General features: G+C 34.6%; 1 protein-coding gene and 1 long non-coding RNA gene across 6 annotated transcripts; one reads left to right on the forward strand and one right to left on the reverse strand.

Annotated features, from left to right (window-relative positions):
• Positions 1 to 6,626: 6,626 nt before the first annotated feature.
• LOC131016651 (uncharacterized) lies at positions 6,627 to 11,392 on the reverse strand. Of its 3 annotated transcripts, none has more exons than XR_009099166.1 (5): positions 11,260 to 11,392; positions 10,603 to 10,793; positions 10,415 to 10,509; positions 7,599 to 10,323; positions 6,627 to 6,859 (listed from the first exon to the last, which is right to left on the reverse strand). It is a non-coding gene; the product is annotated as an uncharacterized LOC131016651 (long non-coding RNA). The 3 variants fall into 3 exon arrangements; XR_009099167.1 differs by having other exon boundaries at positions 7,599 to 10,287; positions 10,603 to 10,813; XR_009099165.1 differs by having other exon boundaries at positions 10,603 to 10,813.
• A 4,105-nt stretch (positions 11,393 to 15,497) lies between these two features.
• On the forward strand, positions 15,498 to 17,452 carry LOC131016652 (protein FAR-RED-ELONGATED HYPOCOTYL 1-LIKE-like). 3 transcript variants are annotated; one of them, XM_057945350.1, is made up of 3 exons: positions 15,498 to 15,822; positions 16,607 to 17,133; positions 17,202 to 17,452. In XM_057945350.1, exons 1-3 carry the CDS (start codon positions 15,797 to 15,799, stop codon positions 17,276 to 17,278), a joined length of 630 nt encoding a protein of 209 aa, XP_057801333.1. In that variant the 5' UTR covers positions 15,498 to 15,796; the 3' UTR covers positions 17,279 to 17,452. The 3 variants fall into 3 exon arrangements, with proteins under 3 accessions (XP_057801333.1, XP_057801332.1, XP_057801334.1); XM_057945349.1 differs by having other exon boundaries at positions 15,595 to 15,822; positions 16,607 to 17,452; XM_057945351.1 differs by lacking the exon at positions 15,498 to 15,822 and adding an exon at positions 15,829 to 15,925 and having other exon boundaries at positions 16,607 to 17,452.
• Positions 17,453 to 17,913: the final 461 nt, after the last annotated feature.

Raw genomic sequence — 17,913 nt, forward strand, 5'->3', positions numbered from 1 at the left:
TTATTTTATTTTTTTATTTTTTATTTTTGTATTTTTCATTTAATTTTAATGGCACAAATTTAAATAATACAATTAGTTCAAACTAAAATTACATTAATTTAAATTACTAAAATTTAAATATAAATTTAATACTTAAAAAATAAAAAAAAATTACAATAAAAAAATACAAGCCCAAACATTTTCAGTTTTTTTTACTACTCATTAGCCTAATTATAATTTTAAATTAAAACTAATTAAAATAGAAGTCCAAATATTTTTAGCCAATTATAATTTTAAAACCCTAAACTACTCATCCTCCTACTCCTTGGCATATGCGCTCCATCTTCATTTCTTCCTCCTCCTTCAATGGCGCCGCAATCCAGGTAATATTCAGATTTTTTTTTCTATTTTTTGCGTGTGTACTACACGCATGGAGGAAAAAAGCGAACGAGTCTTACCCAAAAATTCGAGTAAGACTCAAGTAAGAGGCCTCTGTAGTGGGGTGACTCGTTGGTGGTGACTCGAGTAACCCCATCGAGTCACCCACTGTGAATGCTCTAAGTCAGATTGAGCTTTTAAGGGCATCTCATAATCATAATTTGTATATTTTCTATACTACATATATATATATATATATATATATATATATATATAAGAGTGAATTTTGAAAATAGTTACTTTTAAATAATAAATTTAAAAATTGTCCACTAACATAAAAGCTTTAAAAAATAGCTACACTTATCATTTTACCCTTACATATAAAAATTTAAAAATTACCCTTTAAAAATTCGCACATTTCACACCCAGTCAAATTCACAACCAGAATTTATTTTGGTTATGAATCCAAGTAATCGTGAATTTGAGTTTTAAAGTTTGAATTCACACCTAAAAATAATCTTAGTCGTGAATTCGCGCGAATTAACAACTAGAAATATTATTAGTCGTAAATTCAACCTTTAAAACTCAAATTTATGACTACTTGAATTCACAACTAGCAATAGAGTTAGTTGTTAATTCGAGATTTAAAACTCGAATTCACAACTAACACTAAATTCAATTCAATCCTAAATTCATCAAACTGGTTGTGAATTCTAATTTTAAAACTCGAATTCACAACCAAAACAACTAGTTATGAATTCGAGCTTTAAAACTTGAATTCATAACCAACACTAACGATTCAGTTGTGAATTAATCCAGCTGGTTGTGAATTATAGTTTTAGTTGTGAATTCATAGATTTGGTTGTGAATTCATAGCTGTGATCATGATTTCAACAACAATAAGTTGTGAATTCATAGATCTGTTTACAAATTCAAAAACATTAATTAATTATCCAAAAAAGCTGAAGAGTTTTTAAAAATAAAATAAAATAAAATAAAAGATGATTCACAACGAATTCACAACTAACACTAACGATTCAGTTGTAAATTCATTGAGCTGATTGTGAAATTCATAAATCTAATTGTGAATTCAAAAACATTAAGTTATAAATTCATAAATTTGATTGTAAATTCAATCGATCAAATCTCTCCAACAAAATTCACAAATCGTCACTGAAAAAAAAATGAAGAAATCAACGTCAGAGCGTATATGCATCAGATCTACGCTTCCCTGTTAGATCTCTGTTCAACTTTATCCCTTGACTTCGCAGAGAGAGAGAGATCAAAGATGTTGATCCAGAATAAAGCGCGATGCAGCCTCACTTGATGAATTAAAAGGTGTTCATCTTCTAAATAAGATTTCATTAGTTGATGAAGTTTTGATCTCCTGATGATCCTATTTGCGTTGGCAGGGCCCACATCATTGATTGTTCGTGCAAGGAATTGGGATAGTTGTCTGTTAGGATTCTTCGCGTAGAGAGAGATTAGGGATGGGTAATTTTTTAATTTTAATTTTAGGAGTGATAGTTTAGTCATTTAACACAAAAATAGGTAATAATTTTTATTTGAATGGATAAATTTTAAGTTTACTATAACAAATAAGCTAGTTTGATATATTGATTCTATAAATTAATAGATTTCTTATGTTCTAACTTGGGCCAATTCAAAAAATTGTCAATTTTAATAAAACTTTCTCCGTCCGCCAAAAGTATGCCACTTTTATCATTTTTAACGTATGTGAAAAGCATGCTACTTTTATTTTTAGGACATGACCATGTACATTTTTCCCAATCATTTATTCTTAAAATACTCATTAATTACAATAATCCATATTTGAAGGTGAAAAGGGTTATCCCCTCATTAATATGATGCCCTTAATCACAGCCCTCCCTGCAGATTTACTTAATTGAATTGGGCTTAATTAACTAGATTATTAGGCCTGTCAACGAAATAAATATGGTACTTATAATAAAAAAAAATGAGCTAAAGAACTAAGCTGCATAGTTAACTAAATTAGTTATATATCTTAAAATTAGAATTTAAAATATTATATAACTTTATTTATTATGTGTACGAATTAATAATTTATTTATATAAACATAATTATATATCTGGGCAATTTAAATATAAATTTTTAATAATAATACAGTTTGGACTTTTAAAAGCCCAAGATTGTTATATTAAATGACGGTTATTCATTTTGTCATATTAATGGTTTAGTGTTATTTGTTCAAAATGAGATTGACTTCAATTATTTTCTTTACAATCTATAATTTTATTATTATTATTATAAAATTTCATTAAATTTAATATTATACTCATTAAATTGATAATATTGTTATCATACACTATTTAAATCAAATACTAATATTCAAATTAACATAATTTTTTGTTACCAAATAATTTAACACATAAATAATGGCATTTTGACATTTTTGCATAATTTAAATTTTTATAAATATATATATATATATATATATATATATATATATATATATATATATATAGGGTAAAGTTCTATGGAAACACAAAGTTAGATGGAGAAAGGAGACGCAATCTGGTTCGTTAGATCAATCTTGATCAAAGGCTGAGATTAAAAGTGAATATAATTAAATTTGGTAAGATTCAAATATCCCTAAAATTACTCATTTCCACTTTCTCTCTCCCTCATCTCTCTCTCTCACGTTCTGCCCATCCCCTCTCTCATCTCTCTTTCTCTCCCTCTCCCTTTCCCTGTCACCGTGAACCACCCAAACCCGCGCCGCCTAGGGTTCGAATCCCTCAGCGCGGCGCCGCCTTCTCCACTATCTCTTCTTCTCCCTCTCTGCCGCCCCCTGTCACCGTGAACACCCCAACCCGCGCCGCCTTCGATCGCCGCCTCCCTCCGTCCTCTCTCTGTTCTCCACACCACCACCGCCGCCTTCGACCGACCTCAAGTTCAGCCACCGGCGCCCAAGTTCAGAGCCACCGTCGCCCAAGTTCAGAGCCACTTCGACCGCCGCCTCTCTCCGTCCTCTCTACGTTCTCCACACCACCATCGCCGCCTTCAATCGCCGCCGCCTCGATTCGTCCACACCACCACCGCCGCCTTCGATCGCCCTCAAGTTCAGCCACCGTCGCCCAAGTTCAACCCCCAAGTTCAGAGCCACCGCCGCCCAAGTTCAGCCATCGGAATCTTCAACCGCCGCCTCCCTCCGTCCTCTCTATGTTCTCCACACCACCATCGCCGCCTTCAACCACCGCCGCCTTCGACCGCCCTCAAGTTCAGAGCCACCGCCACCCAAGTTCAGCCGGAGAACTTTTGAACTTGTACATATAATTCTGTGAACTTATACATATAATTTTATTGAACTTGTACATATATTTATGTGAACTTTTGATTTTCTGGTATTCTGAACTCCGGCGGCCGCCCCCTTCTCCGTACATTGAACATTCGCCGGAGAAGAGGAAGGGAGCGGCAGATTTTACAGATAATTTTATTGAACTTATACATATAATTCTATGAACTTTTGAATTTGTGGTATTGAACTTCTGAACTCCGGCCACCGCCCCCTTGTCCGTACCTTGAATATTCGCCAGAGAAGATGAAGGGGGCGGCAGAATTTACAGAGGGAGATGAGAGAGAGAGAGAGATGAGAGAGGGGACGAGAGAGAGAGAGAGATGAGGGAGAGAGAATGGAAAGTGAGTAATTTTAGGGATATATGAATCTTACCAATTTTAATTATATTAACTTTTAATCTCAGCCTTTGATCAAGATTGATCTAACGAACCACATTGCGTCTCCTTTCTCCATCTAACTTTGTGTTTCCATATAATCTAACCCTATATATATATATATATATATATATATATATATATATAGGGGAGGGCTATTCAGAAAACTCCTCTTAGACTATAAACTATAAACTAATTAAAATGTATGAATTATATGTAGAACACCCATGAATCCGATGTGTAAATGTATGAATTATGAAAATTAAATTTTTTGCTACCTATGGGATTCGAACGCAGGACCATGAATTATTCCAACAAGGTGATGAATTAACCGTAGATCTTGATGATCTAATGGCTGAAAATGGTTCCTATTTTATAGTCTAACTTTGATTTTTATTTTAGCCTTCCCATATATATATATATATATATATATATATATATATATATATATATATATATATATATATAGTGATCCGTAGCGTACATTAATTGAAAATATTGATAGATTGCAATTTGCAAACATTAATTTGCTACATTCAAGGTGTAACTCTATTTAATTTATTTGGATTATGAATTATCGTGTTTGACATGTGTATAGACTTAGGGGGGTGTATTCATTGTGGAATTTGATGGATTTCTTTGGATTTTTTAAAAGTCTGGGTGTATTCGTTCAAGACTTTTGAAAGTCTGCAGAAATCTGGGTGTATTCGTTCAAGACTTTTAAAAGTCCATATAAATCTAGGTGTATTCGTTCAAGACTTTTTAAACTCCATACAAATCTAGGTGTATTCGTTATTCCATTGACTTAAAATCCAGAATGACTTTCATGGATTTCATCCAAAAATACACACGACGAAATCCGGCCAAGAACCACGAGAATTGAAATCCATGAAATTTTAAGCGAGCGCTGAGTTCCAGCGCCCGCGGCCAAGAAGCCAGCGAGCGCTGGAACTCAGCAATCGTTCAATCAAACTTCAATCAATCACTGTAGTTGGATCTCATATTCCTCTCTCACACGGTTCGGCTCTTTCTCCCTCCATCTCTGACTCCGGCGAAGTCCAACGTCGCCGCCGTCGCTTGGGCCGACGAGCGCCGCTGGAGCTGCTGCTGCTCGCCCGGAGTAGAGATCGCCGCCGACTACTGCTGCTGCTTCGCTGGAGTCGCAGCCTGGAGCTGCCTGAGATCGACGACCTGGAGTTGCTGCTGCTCGTCCGATGGTCAGCGGCTCGCTGGAACCCAGCGGTCGCTGAGTTTACAGCGCTCGCTGGAACTCAGCGGTGCTGGGACTCCGCGGGCGTTGGTTTCATGGAATTCAATTCCAAAATTATCCCGTAAAGTCTTCGAAAATCAGTGAAAATCGGGGTGAAATCCAACCACGAATTCTTTGAAAGTCGTCTGGAATCTATATGAATTCCATGGAATTTAAATTCCATGGACTTTTTAAAGTCTGTGGAAATCCACAACGAATACACCCCCATTAGATTAACTTATCTTTTGAAAAGTTTGATCATTTATATTTACATGCAATTCATTCAATTTTTTACTTATAAATTATACGTCAACAAAATTGAATTTTGTGTGATGTATAATATATTAAAAAGGCAACTTCCAATTTGAAATCAATTTCAAAATTGAGTGGCAATTTTGTAGTTATAATAAAATTGAAGGTATATTTATAAATTATATATTTTCTTTTTATTTTCTTTTTTTATCTTCTTAATTTTGCTGTTTTATTTCTTTTTAAAATTGTGAAATTCGACTAATTATAAAATATTTAATACGGATATCAAATTAAAGCCTTGTCTTTGTATCTTCATATGTTATTTATAGTTTTATTATAATAGTTGTTCACATTTTAACATATTGATCTAAACATATTTTTGTTATCGATTCTCCTTTCAAAATTATTTTATTGTCTTTTTTTCTTCTTAATTATCCTTGTATCCATATTGTAATTGTCTGCTTATACTAAATTATCCATGACGCTAACGAATTTAGGGATTTTAAAGTTACCCACGATTTCTTTCTTTCTGGGCTTGGGATTATAAGGTCGGCCCATGCTTTCTTTTTTGGGTCCTTCGACCTTATGTTGTTTGGATCCTTTCTCGGCCCTTTTAGTGTTTTTTTTTCCTGTTTAATAAAATAGTATTTCGATTAATATTTAATTTACAAGTAATTTTAGTGTCAACTCGATTTTTCTGAGCCCTAGAGTCCTAGACATGAGAGATGATCTTCATGCAGCATTCATAGCATCTTATAGAACTATGAGACAACTTTTATGAAAAATAAATAAATAAAGCCAACTACTCAACCAGCTCTCCTGCATTTCGACACTCCATAAAGAAAATGAGACAAAAAAGGAAAACATGGCATCGCAGATATAGGTAAATAAAGCTTTGATATATTCATTCATTCAGATTAATTGCATGCACCAAACGCATCTCGTTTCCACAATCTGTACATGCACTAAACACAGATAGAGCAGTAAAGAGTCATTCTTGCTTGCAAACTAAAGCATTCACAAACTGAACTAGCACACTAAGAACACATAAAATTCATGCACAAAGCAAAAATTGCAGTCCTTAAGTAAGAGACTAATGTTTTCACACAAATTCAACTTACAACAATTTTAGTTACAAACACCATTTAGCACTGAGGTTTCATAATCCTCAACAAAATCCAAAACAAGTCACAATCCTTAAATTCATACAACAATGTGGTAATACAACAATTGAATTGAAATCAAGGGATGACGCGGCGTCTGATCCATTCGGCTCTCTCATTTGCCTGAAAATTTAAATATAACAAAAACACATCAAAATTTAAATAAAGCCTATTGTGATTTGTTGTAAGACAGATCTATAGACATAGTAATGGCATAGGAAGCCAAAATTTATCTCAAATGCAAAAATAGAGCAATGGCCGTAAGTAATAAACAAGCCAGACATTTCTGCTAATATGAATTATCAATCTCTGAGAAATGGAAACAAAAATAAGTTACTCGTGGATTTAACTCAACTGCTCTGCTATGATTCTAACACCTTGTTTCATCCTCATATTAAAATTTTGAAATATGGAGCCAGAAATTAATTATATTATACTGCCAGAATTTGAGATTTTTAATCTATTTAAAAAACACATCAACTGATTAAACACAATGTCAAAACCAAGTGAAAATCATGCTTCACAATTAATGCTTTCACACAAATCCAACTTACAACAATTTCGGTTAGAAACTACATACACAATTCAACACTCAGGTTTCATAATCCCCAACAAAATCCAAAGCAAGTCACAATCCTTAAATTCAAACAATAATGTGGTAATACAACAATTGAAATTATGGGATAACGCGGCGTCTAAGCCCTTCAACGCTCTCATTTGCATGAAAATTGATAGAACTATGACTATAACAGAAGATATATATTTATGACATGAATTGATTTGGTTTTGTCTGTTAAAAAAAGAGAAGAAGCAGGGAAGAAACATTAAGAAGTGATATATATTGCAAAGTAGTAAGACTAACCTGTCGAGCAAGTTGCAGAGTCACTTGAGCTCAAAAAGAAGAACGAGTGATAAGTTCGATGGAAACCTCGCCTTCTAATTCATCGGCACAAACGACAGCTAAAGGATTGCAAAATCGAGTTGTTGCAATTTGTAGCAGTGCTTTATCCTTAGTATACGAAGGCTCGAGAGGCTTCCACGTTGAGGTCTCCATTGCACCAAATCGGTGTCTTCAATTACAAGTTCAATAAGTTTCAAGAAACTCCCCGGTTTTATTTCCCACTCTGGGCCTCGAAAGGTATAGCATTTTGATTCGAGAAGCTTGAGTTTTGGTAGCAGCGAACTAATATCATTTAGAGACTCCCAAGGATATCCAACGCCACTCAATTCTAAATTAGAGAGACTTGATGGGAACATTGAAAGATGAATAATAGTAGGAAACTCATGTTTTATCTCGGGATTCCTGATTGTATAGTAAAGTGCGGCCAAATTCTGGAGTTGTGAGATATAACTCAAGGAACTCAATGGGTTGGTTTCATCATCATCATAAGGCTTCAACTCCACATCAATTCCTAATATCTTTAAATTAGGAATTCTTTTGAGAACTTCCCTAGTACAACTGTTTGCACTCACACCAATAAGTCTGGTGAGTTTGTTGAAGGCAGCATCAGAGTTAGGGGTTGGTAGGTCCCTTCCCTCTACCTCAAGATGCTGTAGTTCTTGCATGTCCCAAATTTGCAGAGGCATATATGATTGAACTCTACGCTTTTAAATGTACATATGTCTATGAATAATCAAGAATTGAAGGTGAAAAAGGTTGGATATGGAATCAGAGAGGTCACCGTTGTAAGTTATGGCAAGATATCGTAGACAAACTAGTTTTGAAAATTTCAGTTGGGATATGGTAAAATCGAACATTAATAGCATGTAGAACCCTGAGCAACTTGAAACCCATGGCATGTATTGGCAGTGGATATGGGTGATAAGGTCCATAACAAAGGAGAGAACGGACAGTGGATGTACAATCACTTTTTATCGAATCACACACTTGTTTGAAGCATAATAAACTGTTCCAATGGGCACATAAGCGGCGCTGGTCTTTTATAACATCATCACAACTTTGTAAGACATGCAGAAACTTGATCCTACTAGCTTCTACTCTACACACGTGCTGCCAACAAGAATGCACACGATACTTTTTATTCCCCAAAAGTAATCAAAACTTTCTTCTCCACTCAGTTGAAGAAACACATCAGCACTCAACATAGCGTCGAGCGGGTTTAGGTGGATATCCAAATATGGACAGAAAGCTCCCATGTATAGAAAAAACATTTTTAAATATTGGGGTATGTAATCATAGCTTAGGAAAAGTACCTCTGATATTTGATTATATGCATCCACAAAAACTGAACTACATTGTTTGACGAGTACCTCAGTCCAGTGTTCTAGGGTCTTGTCAGATTTTGATAAGAGCTTTGCAACCGTGATTATCATAAGAGGAAGGCCTTCACATTTCTTAGCAATCTTCTCTCCCAGTTCCTCAAGCTGAAGAGGGAATCCCTCTTCACCAAACACCTTCTCACCAAGTAGTTCCTTACTTTCTTCTTCATTCAACAAGCGCACTCTTTCAGATCCATGCTGCGAGAATATTATATCTTGTCTACTTGGAAGTAAGAATCGAATCCTTCTACCAATTTTGTTTTCTCGTAAGCAACTTGTCAAGCGATGAGTTGCTTATTCCTCCCAAACATCATCCAACACGATGAGACATTTCTTATGCTTCAATGTTTCTTTCAATCGTCCAACTAATTCCTCCTCCTCATCATCTCCTTGGATAAGCATTTGGTAAGCGTTGGGATCCACTTGAGCTAGAACACATCGTAATAGTTCATTAGATTCACATTCTCTGCCCACTTTGACCCATGCTCGAAACTCAAAATGGCTCCGAATTGATGGATCTTCAAAAATATGCTTAGCAAGAGTTGTCTTTCCAACACCCGCCATCCCAAAAATCGAATAGTTTTTATCTTCAAGAAGATAATCTCTGGCTTTTTGAAATTCATCAGATAATCAAACCATCTTCGAGTTGATTCCACCAAAATTGATTCTTGAGGAAATAGGCTCCCCTTCTTCTTCAGGCATATTCTCCATTTCATAAGCGTATTCCTCTTCCATCATCTTCATCTTCTCGACAAAGCAATCAACATGGTCTTGCAGACTCTGTAGCTCTACAGGGAATGACAAGCTGTCTCTCTCGCTTTCGAGTTGTGGAAGAATCTGATGTAAGACATGGGATTCGAGTAAATCTTCAAATTCCCAAACTGCCTCTTTGATTCGTTCATCCACAGCATTCACCGTCATCCTGATCTTGCTGCAGCTGGTGTTGTCCAATCTTAGCAGAACTATCTGCAAGCGATCCACCTCGTCGTAGGCAGGTTGTAAGATTTGTGGAGAGTGGGAAACGAGGGAAATGCAAAACGATTGTAGAATACACTGAATCGTATTCTTGAGAAAAGTCTCTGCACCATAATCAGCTGAGGGTACTATTTGTGGAGAGAGGGAAACGAGAGAAATGCGAGACGATTGTAGAATACGCTCAATCGTATTCTTTAGAGAAGTGGCTGCACCATAAGCCACCATACCCAAATTATCAGCTCAGAATACGATTGTTGAAATGAATTTGCTTAGAGCTCTCCAAAATGAAGCTTAAACTACACAGCAATTAGCCCAGAATAAAATTCAGTCGCCTAAGAAAGAAACAGAGAAGAAGAAGAAGAAGAAATTATAATAAGCAAATGCAGATGAAACAAATGATAGATCTTTAGCTCTCTGTTGTACCTCCCGTGGAGGAGTTGGCGCAAGTCGACGGCGGCGGCAGCTGGTTTTGATACAATTTCAGAAATTTTCTTCCAAAACTGTGTGTTAGAAATCGCCTAAGAAAGAAACGGAGAAGAAGAAGAAGAAGAATTATAATAATAAGCAAATAGAGAAGAAACAAATGATAGATCTTTAGCTCTCTGCTGTACCTGATCTCGTGGTGGAGTTGGCGAAAGTCGGCGGCGGCGGCAGCTGGTTTTGATAAGATTTGTGGAGAGAGGAAACAAGAGAAATGCGAGAGGATTGTAGAATACGCTGAATTGTATTCCCGAGAGAAGTGGCTGCACCATAAGCCGCCATATCCAAATTTTCAAGGCAGAATAGCTGAGAATATGATTCTCTAAAATGAACTAAAATCAGCTGCAATATGAAGCTTAAAATGAACTCTGAAGATAACTAAAATAAGCTGAAATACGAAGCTTAAAATGAACTGAAACCCGCTGCAATATGAAGCTCAAAATTTACTCTAAAATGAACTAAAATCAGCTGCTATATGAAGCTTAAAATGAACTAAAATAAGCTGAAATATGAAGCTTGTATTATCTCTAAAATGAACTAAAATCAGCTGCAATATGAAGCTTAAAACGAACTCTAAAATGAACTAAAATCAGCTGCAATATGAAGCTTAAAAAAATGAACTAACATAAGCTGCAATATGAAGCTTAAAATTATCTCTAAATGAACTAATTTAACTGCAGCCCGACGAACCCAATTAGCCCCGAAAAGAATTTGGTGGCAGAAATCGCCTAATAAAGAAACGGTGAAGGAGGAATTTTACTAAACAAATTGAGATGAAACAGATGTACCTCTATGAGAGGAGGGTGGAGCGATTCGGCGCCGCAGCAGCTGAGTTTCTTCGGTTGTGAGGAGGTCGTCGGAATAAGATGGATGAAGAAGGGAATAGGCGGCGCTGCGGGCTAGCGTTGGTGTCAGAGAATGTATTTACTATCATTTAAGAACTAAAGTGTAATTGAGATGATAATAAAATGGCTTTAAAAGAAAATACTCCCTCCGTCCCCAAAATAAGTTCCTCTTTGAGGACGGCACGAGTTTTAAGAAAAAAATGGTAAAGTGTATTGATAGTGGAGAAAAATATGTTATACTAGTAATTAGTATTGAGAGTGGTGAAAATGTGAAAAAGTGGTATAATTAGTATTGGGAGTGGTGAAAAAGTGAAAAGTAAGAATAAATAAAGTATTATTAGTGGTGGGGTAGTTGTCCAAAAATAGAAAGAAAGAAAGAGGAACTTATTTGGGGGACGTCCCAAAATGGAAAAAGAGAAAGTTATTTCAGAGACGGAGGGAGTAGTACATAGCAAAAGCCCTTTTCTGCAAATTTACTTAATAGAGAATGTATAAGTGAGATAAATAAGTGGCTTGGGCCATTCATTGTTTTTAATTGAGCTTGGCTTATTTAACTCAATTATTGGGTTTGCCAACTAAATAAATATGCTACTTATAATCAAGAAATTGGGCCAAAGGTCTAAGCTGCCTAATTAAATAAGCAATTAAGCAACTTGTTTAATATATTTGTTTTTCTAATTAATTCATTAATTAAGCTGAAACCTTAAACTTAATTTGATTAAAATTGAACATTCTAACAAATGAGGCATAACTTAATTCGAAACTAGTTTTTTAAGAAACTAAATAGGTGAGGTAAAAGAACTCGGGTGTGTATTGGTTTGGGAATTTGTTGAATTTTTTTGGTCTTTAAAAGGTCCATGAATTTTCGTGAGTTTAGAAAATCTATAAACTCTATGCAGAGTTTGACTGACTTTTTTTAATTGATTTTTATGGATTTTCATAGACTTGATAGAAATTAGGGAGATAGCAACTTAGAGTCGACTGGAGCCCAGCTACCGCTGGAACCAGAGCAACCCAGCGACCGCTGGAATTAAAAACTAAATATTTTCGAGTTTGATGCTCACTTATGAATCTTAAGTAAATATTTCTAAGGATATTTTCGAACTAATTATTGGTATTACCAAAAACTAAAATAAATTATTATATTAACTATTTGATTAACAATAGATTGATTTTGATAACTAAAATTTTAGAAAATATTTTGGAATCTGAATAGTATAAATGAATCCATATATAATAGTTCTCATGGAAAAAATATTTAATAGGTCTTCACTCAAAACACACCTATCAATCAAATACTCCCTCCGTCCCAATATTGTTGGCCACATTTGGTTTCAGCATGGGAATTAAGGAGTTGTAGATTAGTATTTTAAGTGTGTGGGTAATATAGTATAAAAGTAATAAAGTATGAGAGAGAAGGTAATAAAATGATAAAGTATGAGAGAGAATGTAATAAAATGATAAAGTAGGAGAGATAATGTGATAAAGTAAGAGATTGAATGTGATAAATATTTCCATTTTAGGAAAGTGGCCAACAATAGTGGGACAAACTAAAAAGGAAATGTGGTCAACAATATTGGGACGGAGGGAGTATTAAAATATGTAACATCCATATGCACCACATTTATCAGAGATAAAATGATTATATTTAAAATATAAACAAGAGAATAAAAAAGTTGATTGTTTCATAGGTTTTAACAAATATATAGTTGATGCAAATTAATCTTTATTTAAAAAAGAAAAGAAAAAAAAAACAAAGTTTCAATCGAATAATTGCGAGCCTTGACATTAATAGAACAATAGTCATTCTTAGACTTACTTGATAAATAAAAAATCTTACTCTCTTCAATCTAAATAAAAGACTCAATTAAAGCAATCAAGCCACAAATACATTCCATTCACTTGCAGCATCCAACTGTCATTTTTGTTTCCCTATAGAAATTAAGCGACACAGCTAATAAGAAAAATTTGGGGCACTACACCCAATCCGGATGGCACAATATCGGTAGTCACGGAAGAGAGGTGAAAGAATCCACATAAATCTCATGTGATGAGGTGAAATTTCTCTCTTTGTATTTTTGAAGTAGAATCCATCAAAATCCATAGAGTTTTAAAATCTATGGACTTTTGGATACCTAAAGATTTTTTAAGACTTTTTAAAATCCATATTGAATACCTCTAAATTTTTAAAACTTTTAAAAGTCTAAATTAAATACCCCAAGACTTTCAAAGTTCAAAACAATCCTACAAACTCTACAACTAATACACCCCTCCCCCTCCCTTAATTTTGTATTGGAGGGTGCTTCCATACCTTTTGTATAGAAAGTGTAGAAATTAATGGATGAATTTCAGGAAAGCGCCTATTAACCAATTGAAATGAGCGTGAACAAAACAGAGTAATAGATTTAAAATCTTGGAGCAACGGATTTGCTTAGAAATGTCAATAAAGCTCGAAATCAAAGGATCAATTTGAATAGGCTGATAAAAAATGAGAATTATGACAAAAAAAATTTATCTCGAAAAAATTAAGCTCGAACAACCTGAATCAAAAATAACTTGAGCTTGAACAAAAAAAATTAAGCTCAAATGACCCAAAAATCGAGTAAGTTGACCCGATTAATCAGACTTTTTCTTAGTAATTGACTTTCAAACTTTATTACTACTTTACTTTTTTAATTAGATAATAAGATATTGATGCTTGTAGAATATATTTTGATTTTCTCCACACAGGTTAATAAAAAACATTTATAACATAAAAATCACATAAAGATAGTCATTCATCTTAAATATATATTCGATTTTTATTAGGGCTGGTAAACCGGTTGGTTCGTTTAAAAACCGAACCGGTTTACTGGTTAACCGGAACTGATTAAGGGTCATTTCCCTAATCGATAACCGAACCGGTTATTGGACCGGTTAACCGATCAAACCGATTAATTCATAATTTCTCAATTTGTCCGAATTTAACCGGTTAATTCGGTTAATTGGTTAACCGGTTAACCAGTTTTTATTTTAAAAAATTCAAATTTGTAGAATGTGTGCAATAGGATTCGTACTCTTGACCTTTGAAAGAAAGAATAAGGTGTTATCCGCTGCACCAATTCATAACTTATGATAATTTAGAACAAAAAAAAATTATAGATACTTGAAATATTAATGTATTATTTAAATTAAAATATTAAAATATAAATTAATTAATTTAATATAAAATAAACCGGTTAATCGATTTAACCGGTTAACCGACCGGTTAAACCTATTAATCGATTAGTGATGAACACACTAACCGATAACCGAACCGAACCGGTAAAAACCGGTTATCGATTAACCGAAAACCGATTTTTCGGTTCGTTTACGGTTAAAACCGATTAACCGGAACCGTTTTACCACCCCTAATTTTTATTAGTAATGAAGTTAGCGTATATTAGATATAAGGTAAATTTATGTTGAAATAACACAAATTTTTTCTTTTTTTTGAAACGAGACGAAGTATGTTCATTAAAAAAAATATAATCCCTACGTCCCGCGAATTTTGAGGTAATTCTTTTCGGTACGAGAATTAAGAAAATAATATTTAGTGTGTTAAGTGTGGTAGGTGAAAATGGAAAAAGGTCAATAAAGAGATTTTTTTTTCTATATAAGGAAATGACTCAAGATTCGTAGGACGGCCGAGAAAAAGGAACGTAACTCAAGATTTGCGGGACGAAAGAAGTATTTATCAATAAAAAATTATACTCCCTCCGTCCATGAAAGAACTTCCTAGGAGGGAGTGACATGGATTTTAAGAAAAAATATTGTTGAGTGTATTGAAAGTGAATAAAAGGTAGTTGAGTGTATTGAAAGTGAATAAAAGGTAGTTGAGTGTATTGAAAGTGAATAAAAGGTAGTTGAGTGTATTGGGAGTGGTGAAAAGATGTCATAATTAATATTGAGAGTTGTGAAAAGTGAAAAGTAAGAGGATTATAAGTGGTGGAGTATAGTCCATAAATAGGTAGTAAGTTCTTTTGTGGACGTCTCAAAAAGGAAAGATAAGAAATTCTTTCGTTGACGGAGGAAGTATACGTAAAAGAAATTACTTACGAGCATTTTCTGAAACTGAATAAGTTAAAATTAGGATCGAAATATTTTATCACGAAAAGTAAAAAAATCGATTAACTCAAACAAAAAGAAATTCAAAATGGAATGGGCTGATTAGAAATGAGGTGGACCGGCCTGGTTGGGATCCCTAGTTTTGCTTGACCGACCTTTGCTTAAATAAAAAGGTTAGTCCACGTTTCGAACATCCAAGGGTGAAGTGGATTGACTTTGATGGTCATGATTTTTTGAGAGAAAAAAAAAAAAAAAAGCGGCCATAAGGTGACATACCGGCGCCATCACGCCCCCACTCCCTTGTCAGAATAAGAGTTTTCCTCTGATCCATCTACCCCTCGCAATTGGTCTTCACTTTAATTATAGAGAGTGAGTGATAACCCAGATCTCCATCATGGAAAACGCGGCTCAACTAAATAGGTATTTTCTGTTCCTTGATTTGCACTACTTCTTATTCATGGCTTTTTCCTTGATGCCTTCTATTAGTTTCTTCTTTATTGATCAATCATGTAAACCTTGAAAGGTAGCTTCTTTATATACTGAACATTGAGTATTTATTAGAATTTTAATTACTGTGCAAATTTCATGGATTTGATTGTTTATTGAATGTAAAAGAGAAAGCTTTATTTTTTTTAAAGGAATCTGAATCATAGCTGCCTGATATCATTATGTGAGGAGATGGATCGGAAGATTGTGCAATACTTTGTCTTCATTTAATCGAAGTGGTAAAATTAGGGCAAAATTTAGGAAATTAATATTGCGTGGAATACGGATATCTTGCCTGAAAAAAGTTTTGATTTTGCTAATTGAACAACTAGATTTTAGGTTATGTTGCTCTTCACACTTTGCAAACTCTTGATGGAGAATACATGTATTTATATTTACTTTGGAAAACAGCAGCTCTCTTTTCAATTGAGAACACAAACCAGGTTAGAGATGATGCCGTTTTCAATTGTGCTCGCGTTTCTTTTGCACCGTGTTTTTGGTACCCGTTATCTGTTTAAAAGGGCCTTATGTCATGATTCCGTCCCACATCGGTTAAGTATGGGCTGATTGGTGTGGTTTATAACACCTTAGGCACCTTCTCCTTGATAGCCTGGCTTTTGGGGATGAGTTCTACCTAAGGTGTTGTAACATCTTATTTCATTCATCTTTGAGCAACCAATCTTGCTTCGATTGCTTGAATATGTCTTCTGCGTAGCAGCATTGCATCCTTGGAAAAGAAAAGAAAGCTGCAAGATTCACAGCTAGAGATGCCTTCAGCAAAACAAGTTTGTCGAGAGAAGGTAGAAGGCGAAGAATTTGCTAAAGGTGCAGAATCAGAGCCCGAATCTACAAACAGCAACAGCTTCCACAGCAACTCTGCAGACTTGTTCATGTGCAGCGATGATGAAGATAAAACTGATGGCAAATTTCACGAATCAGGCGCATCTGATGAGCCCTCGACCTCATCTGCTAGCTGGGCTGGCACCTCTTCCGGTGACAGCCTTTACTCCTCGGAGAATAGGTCATCTATCAATTCAAGCACTTCGGAACCAGAGTCGTCATCTGTGAGCAAGCATCAAGACTGCCCTGATGATCAGTGTAGGCAATTCGCAGAATTTGGATGTGATGGGCACGCGGAGATCCAGCTATACACGGATAAGGAGCTTGAGGATCTGCTCTACTCGAATGGGGCATCCCCCGGTGGTAGCTTTATTCTTTCATCTGGAAGGTGGTCTGTTGGTCAAGGTAAACTCGATTGCTCTATGAAACTTGAAACTTTTCCCTTTATTCAATTGAAATTTTGGTTGGTGCAGGAGCTAAGCAGGAGGGTAAGCAGAAGCTGACAATTGATAAGGAGTTTGAACAATATTTTTCTATGCTTATGCTGTAGCAAAAACTTAATTAGGATCTATTACGAAGTTGGAGTAGTTTAATAATTTCTGCTATATGTATAAATTTGAGATGGTCATTGCAAGAATCCAGCTTTCAAATGCATCAAGTGATTGGTTCTTGCAATGCAAAATGTAAATTATTGAGCAAGTTAATGAATTATTGTTTACATTAATGATTGACTTAGTAAAGTTGTGTTATTTATAAAGATATATTTAGCTTAAAATCTTAAATTAGATAATAGCGATCAAATTATTGAGCAAAGTTAATAATTTATTTTCCAAATTAATGATTTGACTTATCAAAATTATTTATTTTATATGCGATATAAATATTATTTTATTATTTACTTGAAATCGTGATTTAATTTTTACTTCTAGAACAAGTTAAATTAAAGATTTGATTCGTGAAGATTTTGTAGCAAACAATATTACCGAAAGTATGGTTGTTAAGATTAAAGTGTGTCGTTAATTTCTAAAAAATTCGACCATTTTAGAAGACCAAAATACGATCATTATGTTTAAAAGAAGGTCGTTAATTTTAACTATCGTTTTTCGATTGTTAGGCTTGAGTACGACCATCCAAACGGCAACGCCCAAAAACGGTTGTTAATCAATTTAATGATTGTTTTTCGGT

Source organism: Salvia miltiorrhiza, chromosome 3 (genome assembly GCF_028751815.1).
Source record: "Salvia miltiorrhiza cultivar Shanhuang (shh) chromosome 3, IMPLAD_Smil_shh, whole genome shotgun sequence".
Taxonomy (NCBI): domain Eukaryota; kingdom Viridiplantae; phylum Streptophyta; class Magnoliopsida; order Lamiales; family Lamiaceae; genus Salvia; species Salvia miltiorrhiza.

What these genes read in the sequence shown, in the direction of transcription:
- LOC131016652 (XM_057945349.1), top strand. Translation starts at nt 15,797, where the DNA reads ATGGAAAACGCGGCTCAACTAAATAG. An exon ending in AACGCGGCTCAACTAAATAG is followed by an intron (nt 15,823 to 16,606) that starts GTATTTTCTGTT and finishes TCTGCGTAGCAG; the next exon opens with CATTGCATCCTTGGAAAAGA.